This window comes from Phocoena sinus, chromosome X, assembly GCF_008692025.1.
Source record: "Phocoena sinus isolate mPhoSin1 chromosome X, mPhoSin1.pri, whole genome shotgun sequence".
Taxonomy (NCBI): domain Eukaryota; kingdom Metazoa; phylum Chordata; class Mammalia; order Artiodactyla; family Phocoenidae; genus Phocoena; species Phocoena sinus.
The window spans coordinates 94,330,604-94,343,021 of NC_045784.1; the positions used below are offsets into that span (position 1 = coordinate 94,330,604).

Below are 12,418 nucleotides of genomic sequence, written 5' to 3' on the forward strand. Positions count from 1 at the left end.
CACAAGACCCTGGTCCAATCACCTCACACGAACTGACCAAATTAAATCTCACTGCAAGATTGAAGGCAAAGGGCAACAGTGCTACTATTATCCCCATTTTATAGCTGGGAAGACTGATACGGCTGCTAAGTGCAGAGCTGGGATTAAAAACCAAGGTCAGCTGACCGCAAAGTTCTTACTCCTAACCACAAGGTGGTAGTGTGAGAGGGGCGTCAAGCTGAGTGTGCAAAAGCCGGGCCTGCCCCTCACCTGTTACCCAGTCCAAGGTCAGTACTGCCCAGACTCAATCACTCACACAACACTCCTGGACAGGATTTTTCCAAATTAAGTTTTTTATTAATTTAAAAATCCAGAAATACAGTGACTACATAAATAAGTACCATATTTAGGTACATGTCCTGTGAGAAGAGTGAAAGGGTAATAATACTGGTATGTTACTCTTACTTGTTTACATGAGTTAACTAGAAAATGGCTATAACTGCTAAATGGTGCTTATGGGCTTTGTTGTTCCGAGTGTTTATGGTATAAATAAATACACAAGAAGAACCACATCCATTCCTCTCTACTAACTGCAGGCGGTTTGGCCTCTTCTCTCTCCGTCCTACTCTGTACGCAACACTGAACACTGGAGGGATTCTACGTTGGCCTCACACAGCGCCCCAGCTCCTGCTTCACACAGAGCTTGGCAAAGGTGTGTCCCAGGGCCTGGGGGAAGGAGTCTATCTAGGGAAGCTCCCTGGGTGTTCCCTTAAGGTTGAGCTTTCAGAGAACACCTGGGTGGGAAGGCTTTGCGGTGAGTCATCTGCAAGGGGAAATCACTGCTTTGCTTCGGGATCCGGTGACTCGTTTCCACACTACGGGGATATTGTCACCTCTGGGAGGGAGGCAGCAGCTACTTAATCACGCCCCCAACCCCCTCCTCCACCAATAATGCTCTGTGGCCTTTCAGCCCTGGATGTCCTCCTTCCTTCCCTCCCCTCCCCAATCCCCCGCCCTAGGAGAATATGTCTAAGAGGCTCGTCCCCTGAAGGCCTGACCACCAGGCCCCTGCGTCTCTTTTATGAGAATAGACTCCTTTATGCCAGCTTGCCATAAAGACTGGATCTTTTACATTTTTCCCTATTGGTGTCAAATAAGGAAAAAAATTTTCCTCTTACCTATGGTCACAAAGTAGGAAACATGGGACTTCTCGGTCCTTAATATTTAAGTACTCACTAGAGTTCATCCATGCCCCTTCAGAGGAGATAAATCTAGAAGGCAGGCTTGAGATCCCTGCTGTGGAGAATTTATAGTTTTCCCACAAAGATGATTTCTAAAGCCAGGCCTCAGAATGGATCATCTGGGCTCTGGTATTAGGCTGCAAAGAGACATTTTCGGAGCAGCCTTCTCTGGGATCCATGATTCAGATCCATGCTTGGTGCATGAGAGGAGAATGGTAGGAAGGTTTAGATCATTATCAGAATCCCCATTTCCCCAAATAAGCAATAATTCTCCTAACTGAAGCTCCTGAGGACAGAACCCCTTTGCCAAGTAAAAACCAACTCCCATAAATGGAGAAGAAGGGAAACCGCCCTCTTAAGAAGCTTCTAGAATTTTGTCATCTAACCGAAATTTGTGGACTAGAGAACTACGACTTCAAGAGAATAAGTGAGGATTGAGCTGTTAATTGGTGAGTTTTGTTGACTTGAAAACATACGGCTGGCCCTGCTGACTTCTATCAACCAACTCCTCTCTTCAATAACTATTTTGTCTTATATGGATTCAGTTTCTGAAAAGTTTACCCAATTCTAACTTCTTTATGGAGGCCCCATAGGTTCAGGGAGAAAAGAGAAGTGTGTCATTATGGAAAAGTTATTTCCCACCTCAAAGTGAAGGCAGCCAGGAAATGGTGTTCCTGCTCTTTCCCAGGGTTGGTGCCATCAACAACCATACCACAGACCCAAGGGCACAGGCTTCTGTTCACAATTCCTTATTCATCCTCCAGGGTACCAACCGCCTCCAAGCTACTTGAGAGCCAGGCAAGGGAAAGAAGGGGAGAGCCTACACTGGCCTTGCCTCCGAATGAAGGCTGTAGTTCACTGTGCATGCGTGTGTGTGTGCGTGTGTGTGTACGTGTGTGTGTGAAGATGGGGAGTTAATTTTTTTAAAACACAAGACATTCTAAAATTTGAAGAGCAGAATTTCATACAAATATTTTCTCTGTACTAAAAAACTCCTACTAAGCAATTCCCTTCTCTTTCTTTCACTGGAATAACTTCCTAGATAGAAACCCGGGGGTCTTGTTTACTCTTTAACCCGTAAAGAAATGTGAAATGCGATTCTCCCAGAAACTAGAGCAGGGTTGCGGCGGCGTTCTAGCCCTCTTCCTACAGAGAATTCAAGACTCTTCCAGTCTCTTTGGAGGAGACGTTTAAGGGCTGACACACCACTCCAATAAAGGAGCAAGTTATGCTGTGCATGGCGTGAATAACTGACTGCATTTGAGTTTGGGGTTTTAGGGCACTGTTGATTTAAGCAAAGTAAGCCTGCAGGTCCAGCCGCAGCTTGAGTTTTCTTGCTTTACTCTATCCAATACTGTCTGTCTCATCTAACAGTGGCCCTTTTCAGACCTTTCCAGGTACAAAACTTTGACCAAATCTTCAAGCTCCGTTCGGCACACACGACTTGAACACATCTGGCTGATCTGGGCTTCTCCTTCAGTGAAGATCTTCCACTGGCCTAAAAGGCAAACACAGAGTGGCCCAGAGACGTGAGAGGAGGGCAGAGCCAACGAGGTGTAGAACCGATATACCCCACCCTTCCCCACGCACTCACGGACCTGCCAGGGGAGCTGGAAGATGAGCATCACGTGATTTCAGCAAAATAGCCCCTGAAACACTTTTCTGGGGACAGGTACGGAAAATGGGCCACGGAGTCTTCATTTCAACACACAGCATTTGTAAGAATCCCAAGAATAATACAGAACTGCCTCCTCAGAAAAACCCGAACAAACTTTTTCGCCAACCCAGTATTGTTCTTGGGATTTTTACAGTTTACTTAGCATTTGCGAATCGCTCCGCTATCAGGTCGTTAGCTATTAGGAGGCTCACCTGGCAGCAGGTCAAATAAGGCACTTTGGAGACCAGTACTTGGTGCATTACCGGGGCTTTGCTTACTCTTTGAGGCCTGAATATTAGTTTGGGTTGCTTGATCATTTACTGCTCTTTTCCCTATTCCTGCCGCCCTCTGTTAAAAACTGCTCCCCTCTGCTTTGTCTTCTGCCCACACGCTGGCCTCACACCACCTTTAGCAGCCCTTCCAGCCTCCTATGGCTCCGCAGAGAGTTCCAGCCTCACATCCGCCACGTGATCCCTCTCTGCTCTGGTTGAACACGGCCGCATCCCTTCCGTTCCTTGTCATCCCTGCTCCTGTCCCCCTCCACTCCCTGTTGTCTCTTCCCCCGCCCCCTGGAACTGTCCATACTTCCAGCGTGTCCTCACCAACTTCTCTATTCCCCCTCCTGCCATGCTAACTGAGCAAGCGATTTTGACTGCACACCCGTGCTGAGCACTGGAAACCACCTGATGTCTCTGGACCATCCCTTTCTAACTTTCCTGGTCCCTCAGTGGTAAGACCATCCTTCCCCGGCTATCATCTTGCTCTGTCGAATAGCGTTCCTAACAAAATGTCTACCCTGGACGCCCTCTTCGGCCTTTTCAATCCTGTGCTCGTGGTGCTGCAAGCTGGAGAATTCTGCGAGTCCAAGGTCGGCAAGCGCCTCTTAATCCAGAACCGTTGTTGAACCTCTTTTCTTTCTCTCGCCACAGAAGACCATGCCCCGCTTCCTTACGGCCTCCATTTCTCTGCTCCTTTCTCCCTTGGATTCTTCACTTTTCCCTATTCTCTTGGATTCGATGAGAAAGGAGAGATGGGTCGGGCAAGGAAGCAGCTTCTACCAAAGCCCTGCGGTGTGCCAGGATCTGACAGGCACACTATATACAGGAGTCAGGCTTGCTCTGCTCTGTCCCCAGGCGACCCTGTGGGATCATCTCATTACCTACGTCCTTCAGAGGCACACATCATCTACCTCCATTATGCACCCTAAATCCTAACTGTGACAGGAAGACTTTGTTTAAATCATCTTTCAAGTGCCCCAGTGCCTAGCACAGTGCCTGGCCCACAGTATGAACAAATATATGTTCTTTGAAATTAATTGGTAATTTCAAGCCACATTATTGATCCTATAGACTCTGCCTTCTTATTCCTTCCAAGAACTTCCAGCTCCTCCATTTGAATTCTCCTACTGTCCAGTTGTCTACCTGTCATTCTAAACTCATTTCTCTCTTTGATCCTGATCGTGATGGTTTACCCTCAGCCTCTCACAGGGACCCCTCCTCCCCTGTCTAACCGACTTAATACGGTCTAACAGCTTCCTGTTAGACTATCACCAGCTCTCTCACTAAAAGCCCACCTGCCACTGCATCCAGCAAGTACCACTTTCTAAAAAACAGATCTGAATGCATCGTTCGCTTGCTAAAACCCCCCACTGGGGTTCTCCGGTCTGGAGACCAAGTTCAACTTCTCAGCATGGCATACTGGGCTCTTTAGAATATGGCTTCTCAAAGTAGGTGCTTAATAAATGCATCTGACAGCCGAGAGACATCTTTCTAAAGCCCCATTTTGACGCCACTACACTGTGTGTGTAAGTTTGCAGCAAGCACCCATGCTCCTTCCGGGCCCTCTGACTACTTCCTACCTCCAACTCTTCTCAGATTTCTGTGCACCCTATGTGGCCTTTGTAATTCTTCCTCACCCACACCCATCCACCCACCTCCACATTTCTTGTTTGCTCCTGTCGAGTCTTCTCTTACGCTGCACCTTCTCCCTAGACTGATTTCCTGACCTGTTGCCCAGTCACACCCTTCTCTTTCAAAACCCACCTCCTCCCTGAAGCCTTCCCCGACTAAGCCCACCTGGCTCTCATCTCATTGTTCTTTGCAGATTCCCCTGAGCACTTAGGTATTTAACTCTTCAGAAGTATACTAATTCATAATGAAGGCATTTTCATGTTCTGTCTCGCCCATTAGAATTCCCTGTGGATAGAAATTCTGTGCCTTTTATTCCTTCAGAAGTGCTTACCCCCACCCCCCCCCACGCAGTGCCTAGCAGGATCTAGTCCCAGGCTCCACCTAGCGTAGAAAGTGGGAGAGCCGCAAGTATGCTTAAGTGTCTGAGTGCTTTTAAAGAAACACGACCAACCGGGGCAGTTCCAAACAGTCAAACAGAGCTTTGATACAACACAAGAATCGATATGCAGTCATCTTCTCTCTTTCTCTCTCATCCCCACCACTGAGGACATAGCCTTCCAGATGTGAAGTCTCCACAGATAGACCAGACCTCCCACCCTCTTGAGAGTCTGGGTTTAGTCACCCACAGGAGAGAGAGAGAGTATCCTCTAATGCTGACATGGACCATTGCTCCTGTTCAGTGAGAGCACGGTGGGTACTTTATTTGGGGCTATGTGACATTGAAAACTGGATGTGTTTTCCAGGGAGGAGTAAAGAGAGTCACGACTTACTCAGGGTTGTCCTGGTCACCAGCTTGAAGTGATGGAGCTCCTCAAACATCCTCTTGGAGATCTTCTCAATATGGAAGTGCTGGAGGATGCCTGGGGCCAAGCACAAAGTGGGGCAGGTGGTCAGGCGCTCTCTATCTGGAACCACCAACCCCTTTTTCTGCTTGGGCTGAGCATATCATCTCACTACTGGGGCTTAGGAGTCTCGAGCGGGGCTGTGTAATGTGCTTAACCAGGAACTTGGACGGCTCGAGGGTTATAACTGACTCCATTCGTTTCCTTGGCTCACTGACCTCCCCCCTGGTTCTCTAGAGGACAGAGATAAGGGAGACAGAGCTGCTGACCGTGGGACCCGCTCCTGGAGAAAGCCACAGAGAATCAAGCATGGATGCTGGATGGAGTTTCTGCAGCCAAAGGCAGTATTAGACATTCTGCCCTTGCCCCTGGTCTGGGTAGACTATGTCCCTGCCAAGCCACCGGGCTACCCTCCTGGCTCGGCAGCGAGAACCAGCAGTGGGTCTTGCAGACAGGTTGTGTAAATGGAGAAGCCATCCTTATTCCTGAACTCACCAGAAAGCATCTTTCCCTTTGGGAAACAGTCACAGCTCCTTTCACTTTCCCTTATAAAAATGGGCAGAGTGAAAATAAGGGGGCTCCCACAGTCTCAACCTTGCCTGAATAGCTTTTATCGGAATAACACGTGAACAACTGAAAACTGCCACTTAAATAATCCTCGAGAGGTCTACAAGGAGCAACGGACATGGAGCCTGGGTTTTCCTCTATCCACTATGCACATATCTTGATTACCCAGTGCTGTGAACAAGAGCTTACTTAGAGGCGACACTAGCAAGTTGAAAAGCATCCATGCATTTCTGTGAGGCGAGAGATGTGGGGCGATGGATGCGTAGTGAGGTCACCGCTAGGGAAGCCAACAGAACAGCGCTTAGTCCTGGTGACCAGTTACAGAGGAGCTAGGGAGTTAGGGATGGCAAATCAACATTCCTGGGTCTAGAGCAAAAACAAACAGGGATGAGTCTCATATGTGTGTTCTAGCATATTTTTAAAGGGGTAGAGAGGAACTTGTTCTTTTGAGAAAGAAAGAAGGGAGAGAAGAAAGGCCCACAAAATACTAGAGCAGTTGTTTCTCAAAGGATGGGTCCAAGTGCCACCTGTATCAGCATCACCTTGCTATTTGTTAGAAACACAAATGTTTAGACCCTACTGGAGGCTGACTGAATTCACACTTCTTGGATGGGGCCAGGTAACTGTTTGTTTGTTTGTTTGTTTTAAAATAAATTTATTTATTTATTTATCTTGGTTGCGTTGGGTCTTCATTGCTGTGCGCGGGCTTTCTCTAGTTGCGGTGAGCGGGGGCTACTCTTTGTTGCAGTGCGCGGGCTTCTCATTGTGGTGGCTTCTCTTGTAGCGGAGCACGGGCTCCAGGCGTGCGGGCTTCAGTAGTTGTGGCACAGCGGGCTCTAGAGCGCAGGTTCAGTAGTTGTGGCGCACGGGCTTAGTTGCTCCGCGGCATGTGGGATCCTCCCGGACCAGGGATCGAACCCATGTCCCCTGCATTGGCAGGCAGATTCTTAACCACTGTGCCACCAGGGAAGTCCCGGTAACTGTGTTTTAAACCAGCTCCTTGTGTGATGCTGAAACTTACTCAAGTTCAAGCACTCTCGAGCCTTATGCGGGAGCCAATTGAAAAAGGATGTGCGTTATTTCCCAATTCCTAGAAAACTTGACCAGACTAGATCAGCCCTAGTCTCGTAGCTATGGGATGGTTTGAATAGCTGCAGGGATGATGGTTTAAATTTGTCTTACTGCAGAGTCCCCAGCATGGTTCGAGAGACTCAGCTGTGCACTGAATGATTGCATTTTCATGTTTGTTGAGCTTCCTCTGGGAAACAATGGTAGACTACAGTTTGGGAGTTTAAAACCCTGGGTGTACATCAGAATCACCTGCGGAGCTTTCCGAACAAACCCTTAAGCCCAAGCCCCACCTGGCCAATTAGTCAGACCCTCTGCAGGTAGGCTCAGGGATTTGGTATTTAAAAACCTTCCCGGACGATTCTGGTGTGCAGCCAGGGTTAAGAAGCACTCCTCCAGCCTTGGTTGTGTGAGAAAGACAACAAAACCCAACAGTCAATACTTACCTTTTAGCCCACGTCCTGGTTAAAGCTAAAGGCCACAACAGCAACGGTGGGAGTCATATGTTAGTTTCTAAGCAATCGGGAAATCTTCTGACCCAGAGGAACAGGTTGAAGCAAAATGAAGGTGAGTCTTCCATTCCTTCCCTGTGTCCCCCTTACAAAAATATTGACAAGAAATTAACGTCATCTGGCTCACCCTTTCGAATGGTCCAAACGTGGACCTCTACCTGAGGCGGTCTCTCTGTCTCCAGTGCTATTTTTCTGGTGGTCTCCCCATCCTCCATGAACACAGACTCATACACGGGCATGGTTTCTTCTCCACAAAAGTAGCCTTTGCTGTCAAAGCTTTGGCCAGGAAGTTCTTCTGGAATCAGGAAGCAAGTAGAGATTTGTCATGGTTTTCCAAAACTAGGAGCGAACCTCTGTATTTATGCATCTCTTTGTTCATAGCACCACACAAGCATCAAAAGTGGACAATCTACAAGAACATTCCTACAGAGATAGAAATCCCACCCATATTTCACTGGCTCAGCTGAGGCTGCCCCTGTAACAGCCACGAAATCACAAAGAAGCACATGACTTTTAAGTCCGCGTGATGACAGAACACTGGCCCCAAAGCTACACTGGATCCACCACCACCGCATGAGAAGTGGATCTTCACAAAGAGGAAGAATGTGACGAGGTACAAATCTGCTGGGCGCTTAAGGGAACACAGGATTTTCGATGCTGGGTCAGGATCATGGTTGGGCTAGCTCAGCGTTGCCAACAGAGACCCAAGGAATGGGCTGACAGAACGCCTCGGTTAGCTTCCCTGACGTCAATTAGGTATACTTAGAAAACATTTATGACACTCATTGATGTGCATATACTTGCCCAAAGGATCTATCCAAATTGGCTTGACATTTCTGAACGCTCTTTGATTCGTTTGTAAGCGGAATGCTAATACCGGATCAACACCAGTGCCAAAACCTAGATGTCAGATTAGTCATATGTATGCTATGCCAAATGAACGGTTGGAAGACACAAAAAAATTGGTCAAATCCCTCAACTATGGATCATTTAAAGTATAAACTAACTTGTTGGTTTTCAGCTTCCAGGCATAAAGGTACCAGCCCCCTCTTACTCCCCATTCTGCTCCACCCTCCTCTTTCCTCAGCCCGCTACTGAAAGAAGTTTCCCTTGGTTGGTTATCCATGACTTAACTTGCTTTGCTGGCCTTGTAATCAGCACCCTCTTCAGCTGTGCACTTAAAGTATAACACTCAAATCGGGAACAACAAAGACAAGCTGAGGACACCCTGAAAAATTCTGAATATGCGCAGAAGCCACCTGTAAGCACATCTGATGAAAGCGGTGGGTGTTGAGTGCTTTGGGCCCGTGACTCTAATTAGGGGGACTCATTGTTAGCCAATCAGAGGCACTTGGACTAGAGGTTGTAATCAAATTGCTATCGCATGTCTCTTGCTGACCTGATTAGCTCTCCCATCCCCACCACCATTTTGGCACTGGAAGGACAAAATCCTAGTCCTCTCTGGATGATTCCAGGTTGGATTACTCAATTCGTAGATTATCCTAGAGTCAAGCTTTCTTTCTCCTTGTGTCTTTCTTTTTAGTTATTTAATTACTCGGTGGGCTGGTCTTTGTTGGCGATGCATTAGGTGATGAAGGGACTTGCACGAGCACTTTTCAGTAGGTGGAGGGGGGAGGAGGCCATGGAGTATACAGGAACCTCTATGTATTTAATTACCACCTTTAGAATGAGAACCGGATTCCTGTGTTAAATCTTGCCCACCAGCTTAATACTAGCTATAGCTATCACAGCCATAAGAAATCCGTGATGGCACTGGAAGTACCTATCATATACTACAAGTCCTCCCAGTGTCCTGAAGAGTTATCCTGCCCCACCACCCCTCCCCTCCAAGAACTTAATTTACTCACCAGAAGGGACCTATAAACAACAAGATCCATTAGTGACTCACCCCTGGCTGGCACATGAAAATATTAAGAGTAAATAAACAGAGCGTGTCTTTCAAACTACCTACTCGGCAACCTCTTCATTCCACATGGTCCACTTCAAGGTGCTTCCTGATCACTGCACGTGAACCTACTTTCATTTCCTTCTGGGGAAGTATGCCATACCTGAAGTAATTTCTGGGCATTTCCACTTCCCACGAGAATGCTCCTGTCCTGAGCCCTCCAGAACTAAGAAATTGAGAAACCACTCCATATGGAAGTGGGGATGACTGATGCAGGAGATGTAATATCCCAGCCCAGGAAACAAACTTGAAGTCTTACCAGGGGCTTTTTATGCTGTAACCCAAAAGGAGTGTGTCATTACGGGAATTCCAGGTATATTGGGGTGGTATGGTGGGGTGGAAAGGTGAGTTGGGGAACCTTCAGGGAGTAGAAGTCCTACACAACCCTGCAGATGGCCACTGACACATGAAGCAAGGCCAGCCTCCACCAGAGCAAAGACGAGAGAGAGAGAGAGAGAGAGAGAGAGAGAGAGAGAGAGAGAGAGAGAGAGAGAGAGAGAGAGAGAGGTGGGAGACTTTCAATTTGCAGACATCCATGTGTGGCTTGCTGAGGGCAGGTGACAGAATGGGAGAGACACTCTCTCCTTCCACGTTGCCCAGTAAGTCCTCTATCTCTACACGTCTGAGCAGCACGGGAAAGCGGGAAAAGCCACTCTTCCAGAGAAACACATTGTCAATGAGGCTCTTCAGTATATTGCCAATTGGGATTCTGAGGGCAGTTTTTAAAATAATAGCCTCTATTACTTTTTCTAATTACAAAAGTCATACGCGTTTATTGTTGAAAATTTAGAAAATACAGATAAACAAAAAAGAAGAAAATAACTACCCATCATTCAGTCACCCAAAGATGGCCACTGTTACATTTTGCCATATGCCCTTCCAGTCTTTTTGTTTTTGGCTAAGCATATTATCAACGTTTTCTCTATTAAAGAGAAGAAAACTGAGGTGTATAAAGTGAAGTGACTTGCCCAGAGTCACAGAAATAGATAAGAAAACCAAGGTTTGGAACCCAGGTCACTTCCAGCCCATTGTTTTTTCCAGGCCAGCAGAAAATGTTGACTGATATTTTTTTTTTAAAAAAAGGCAAATCAGTTACTTAAGTGTTGGTTTTGACACACGAGCTTGAGAAAAATACAGTCTGTAGTATTGGGGTGACAGAGTACTGGATTGATGGTCAAGAGTTCTAGCCCTGGCTCTGCCACTGGTTTTCTGTGTGACCTAGATCATAATATACATATTGTTTTCTAGCTTGAAGATTTTGTACTTAACAGACATATTGCAAGTATGTTTCTGTGCCATTAAATCTTGTTCTATAGTGATTTTTAGTGGCTATATAATATGCCACAGTACAGATATACCGTAATTTATTTAACCATTTCCATACTGGTAGACTTTCAGTTTGTTTCCAATAATTCACTATTGTAAACAGCACTGCAGCAAAAATCCTTGTTTGTATATCTCTGTACGTCTCTGATCACTTTCTTTGGATTTCTACAAGTAGAACTGCTTAGCCAAAGAGTATGAACATAAAGGTTTTAATAAATGCCACCGCCTGAAAGGCAGTGCCTGTCCTGTGTACTGGGCCCACACCTTTTTGATTCCTTCGCTCTTATTTGGATCACGTACAGCAACACAATCCTAACCACACAAAGAAATGGGATGTGGTCTGAAGGTGTGAGATTCAAATTGGAATATGATATAGTGGGAGGGTTTATCTTACCTGGGTAGTTTAGGTAACTATTAGTTTGTGTACGAAATTATCTTGTATTGCTTTTATGATGATAGGCATTAGACCCTTGACAGGAGAGAAAATTGTGCTGGTAGAACTACTTCCAGGTGACACTAAAAGGCCTGGGGATCCAGTGAGGTGGCAGACTTGGAAGTTACAATAGGTCCATGGCTGGGTGGCTGCCATGTTCATATCCTCAGAATGTGCTCTCTCCGTGCCCCTAGCGAGTACATTTCCTCAACAATTTTAATGCCCCGATTCTCCACTCCATATCAGATAGCTCCTGTCCGTCCTACCCACACTCTGGCCCTACTCTGGAAGACGAAGCTTGTTACATTAAGAAAGATTTTGTTCGTGCCATAAATCAGTGCTTCCCAAACTTTAATGTGCATTGCACTCACCTGGGGGACCTTGTTAAAATCCAGGTTCTGATGCGGCAGGTCTGGGGTGGGACCTGAGAGTCTGGTTTTCTCACTAGCTCCCAGGTGCTGCCGGTCCATAAACCACACTTTGATTAGCAAAACCATGAGCTACCCTGGGCCTACAGCAGTGGTTCCCAAACTTGTCTGCAAATTAATGTTATGTGGGGATCTTCTAAAATTCCAAACCCCAGGCCACAACTCAAATCAATTAAATCATAATCTCTGGGGATGAGACACAGGTATTTTTTTTTTTTTTTAGTTTTAAGAGTTTATTTGAGCAAAAATTGGTTCAAATTGGGCAGCATCTAGTCTAACAGATAGAAAGGAGCTCCAAGGAGCTGTACAAAATGAAAGACTTTTACAGGCAGAAGGGAACAGGAACAAGGAAGTTATATTTGGAAAAAAAGTGGATTGGTTATTGCCAGGGCACTTTCCTTTAAGGGATGGCATGGGTCTATCAGGCAGGCGACCTCACTAGTAGTGCTGATCAGGTGACTCCTGATTGATTGGTGTAGGATTTCATTT

At 46.5% G+C, this 12,418-nt stretch overlaps 1 protein-coding gene across 4 annotated transcripts in view; it reads right to left on the reverse strand.

Annotated features, from left to right (window-relative positions):
- Nucleotides 1-307: 307 nt before the first annotated feature.
- Nucleotides 308-12,418, reverse strand: part of CHRDL1 (chordin like 1) — a 115,816-nt gene continuing 103,705 nt past the window's right edge. For 2 of the 4 annotated variants that reach the window (XM_032620620.1, XM_032620619.1), the window contains exons 10-12: nt 7,904-8,071; nt 5,558-5,647; nt 308-2,718 (exon numbers count right to left, since the gene is read on the reverse strand). In XM_032620620.1, coding sequence (XP_032476511.1) covers nt 2,588-2,718; nt 5,558-5,647; nt 7,904-8,071 — 389 coding nt within the window. In that variant the 3' untranslated portion in view covers nt 308-2,587. The remainder of the gene's footprint in view (nt 2,719-5,557; nt 5,648-7,903; nt 8,072-12,418) is intronic. The other 2 variants (XM_032620622.1, XM_032620623.1) reach the window with 1 other exon arrangement.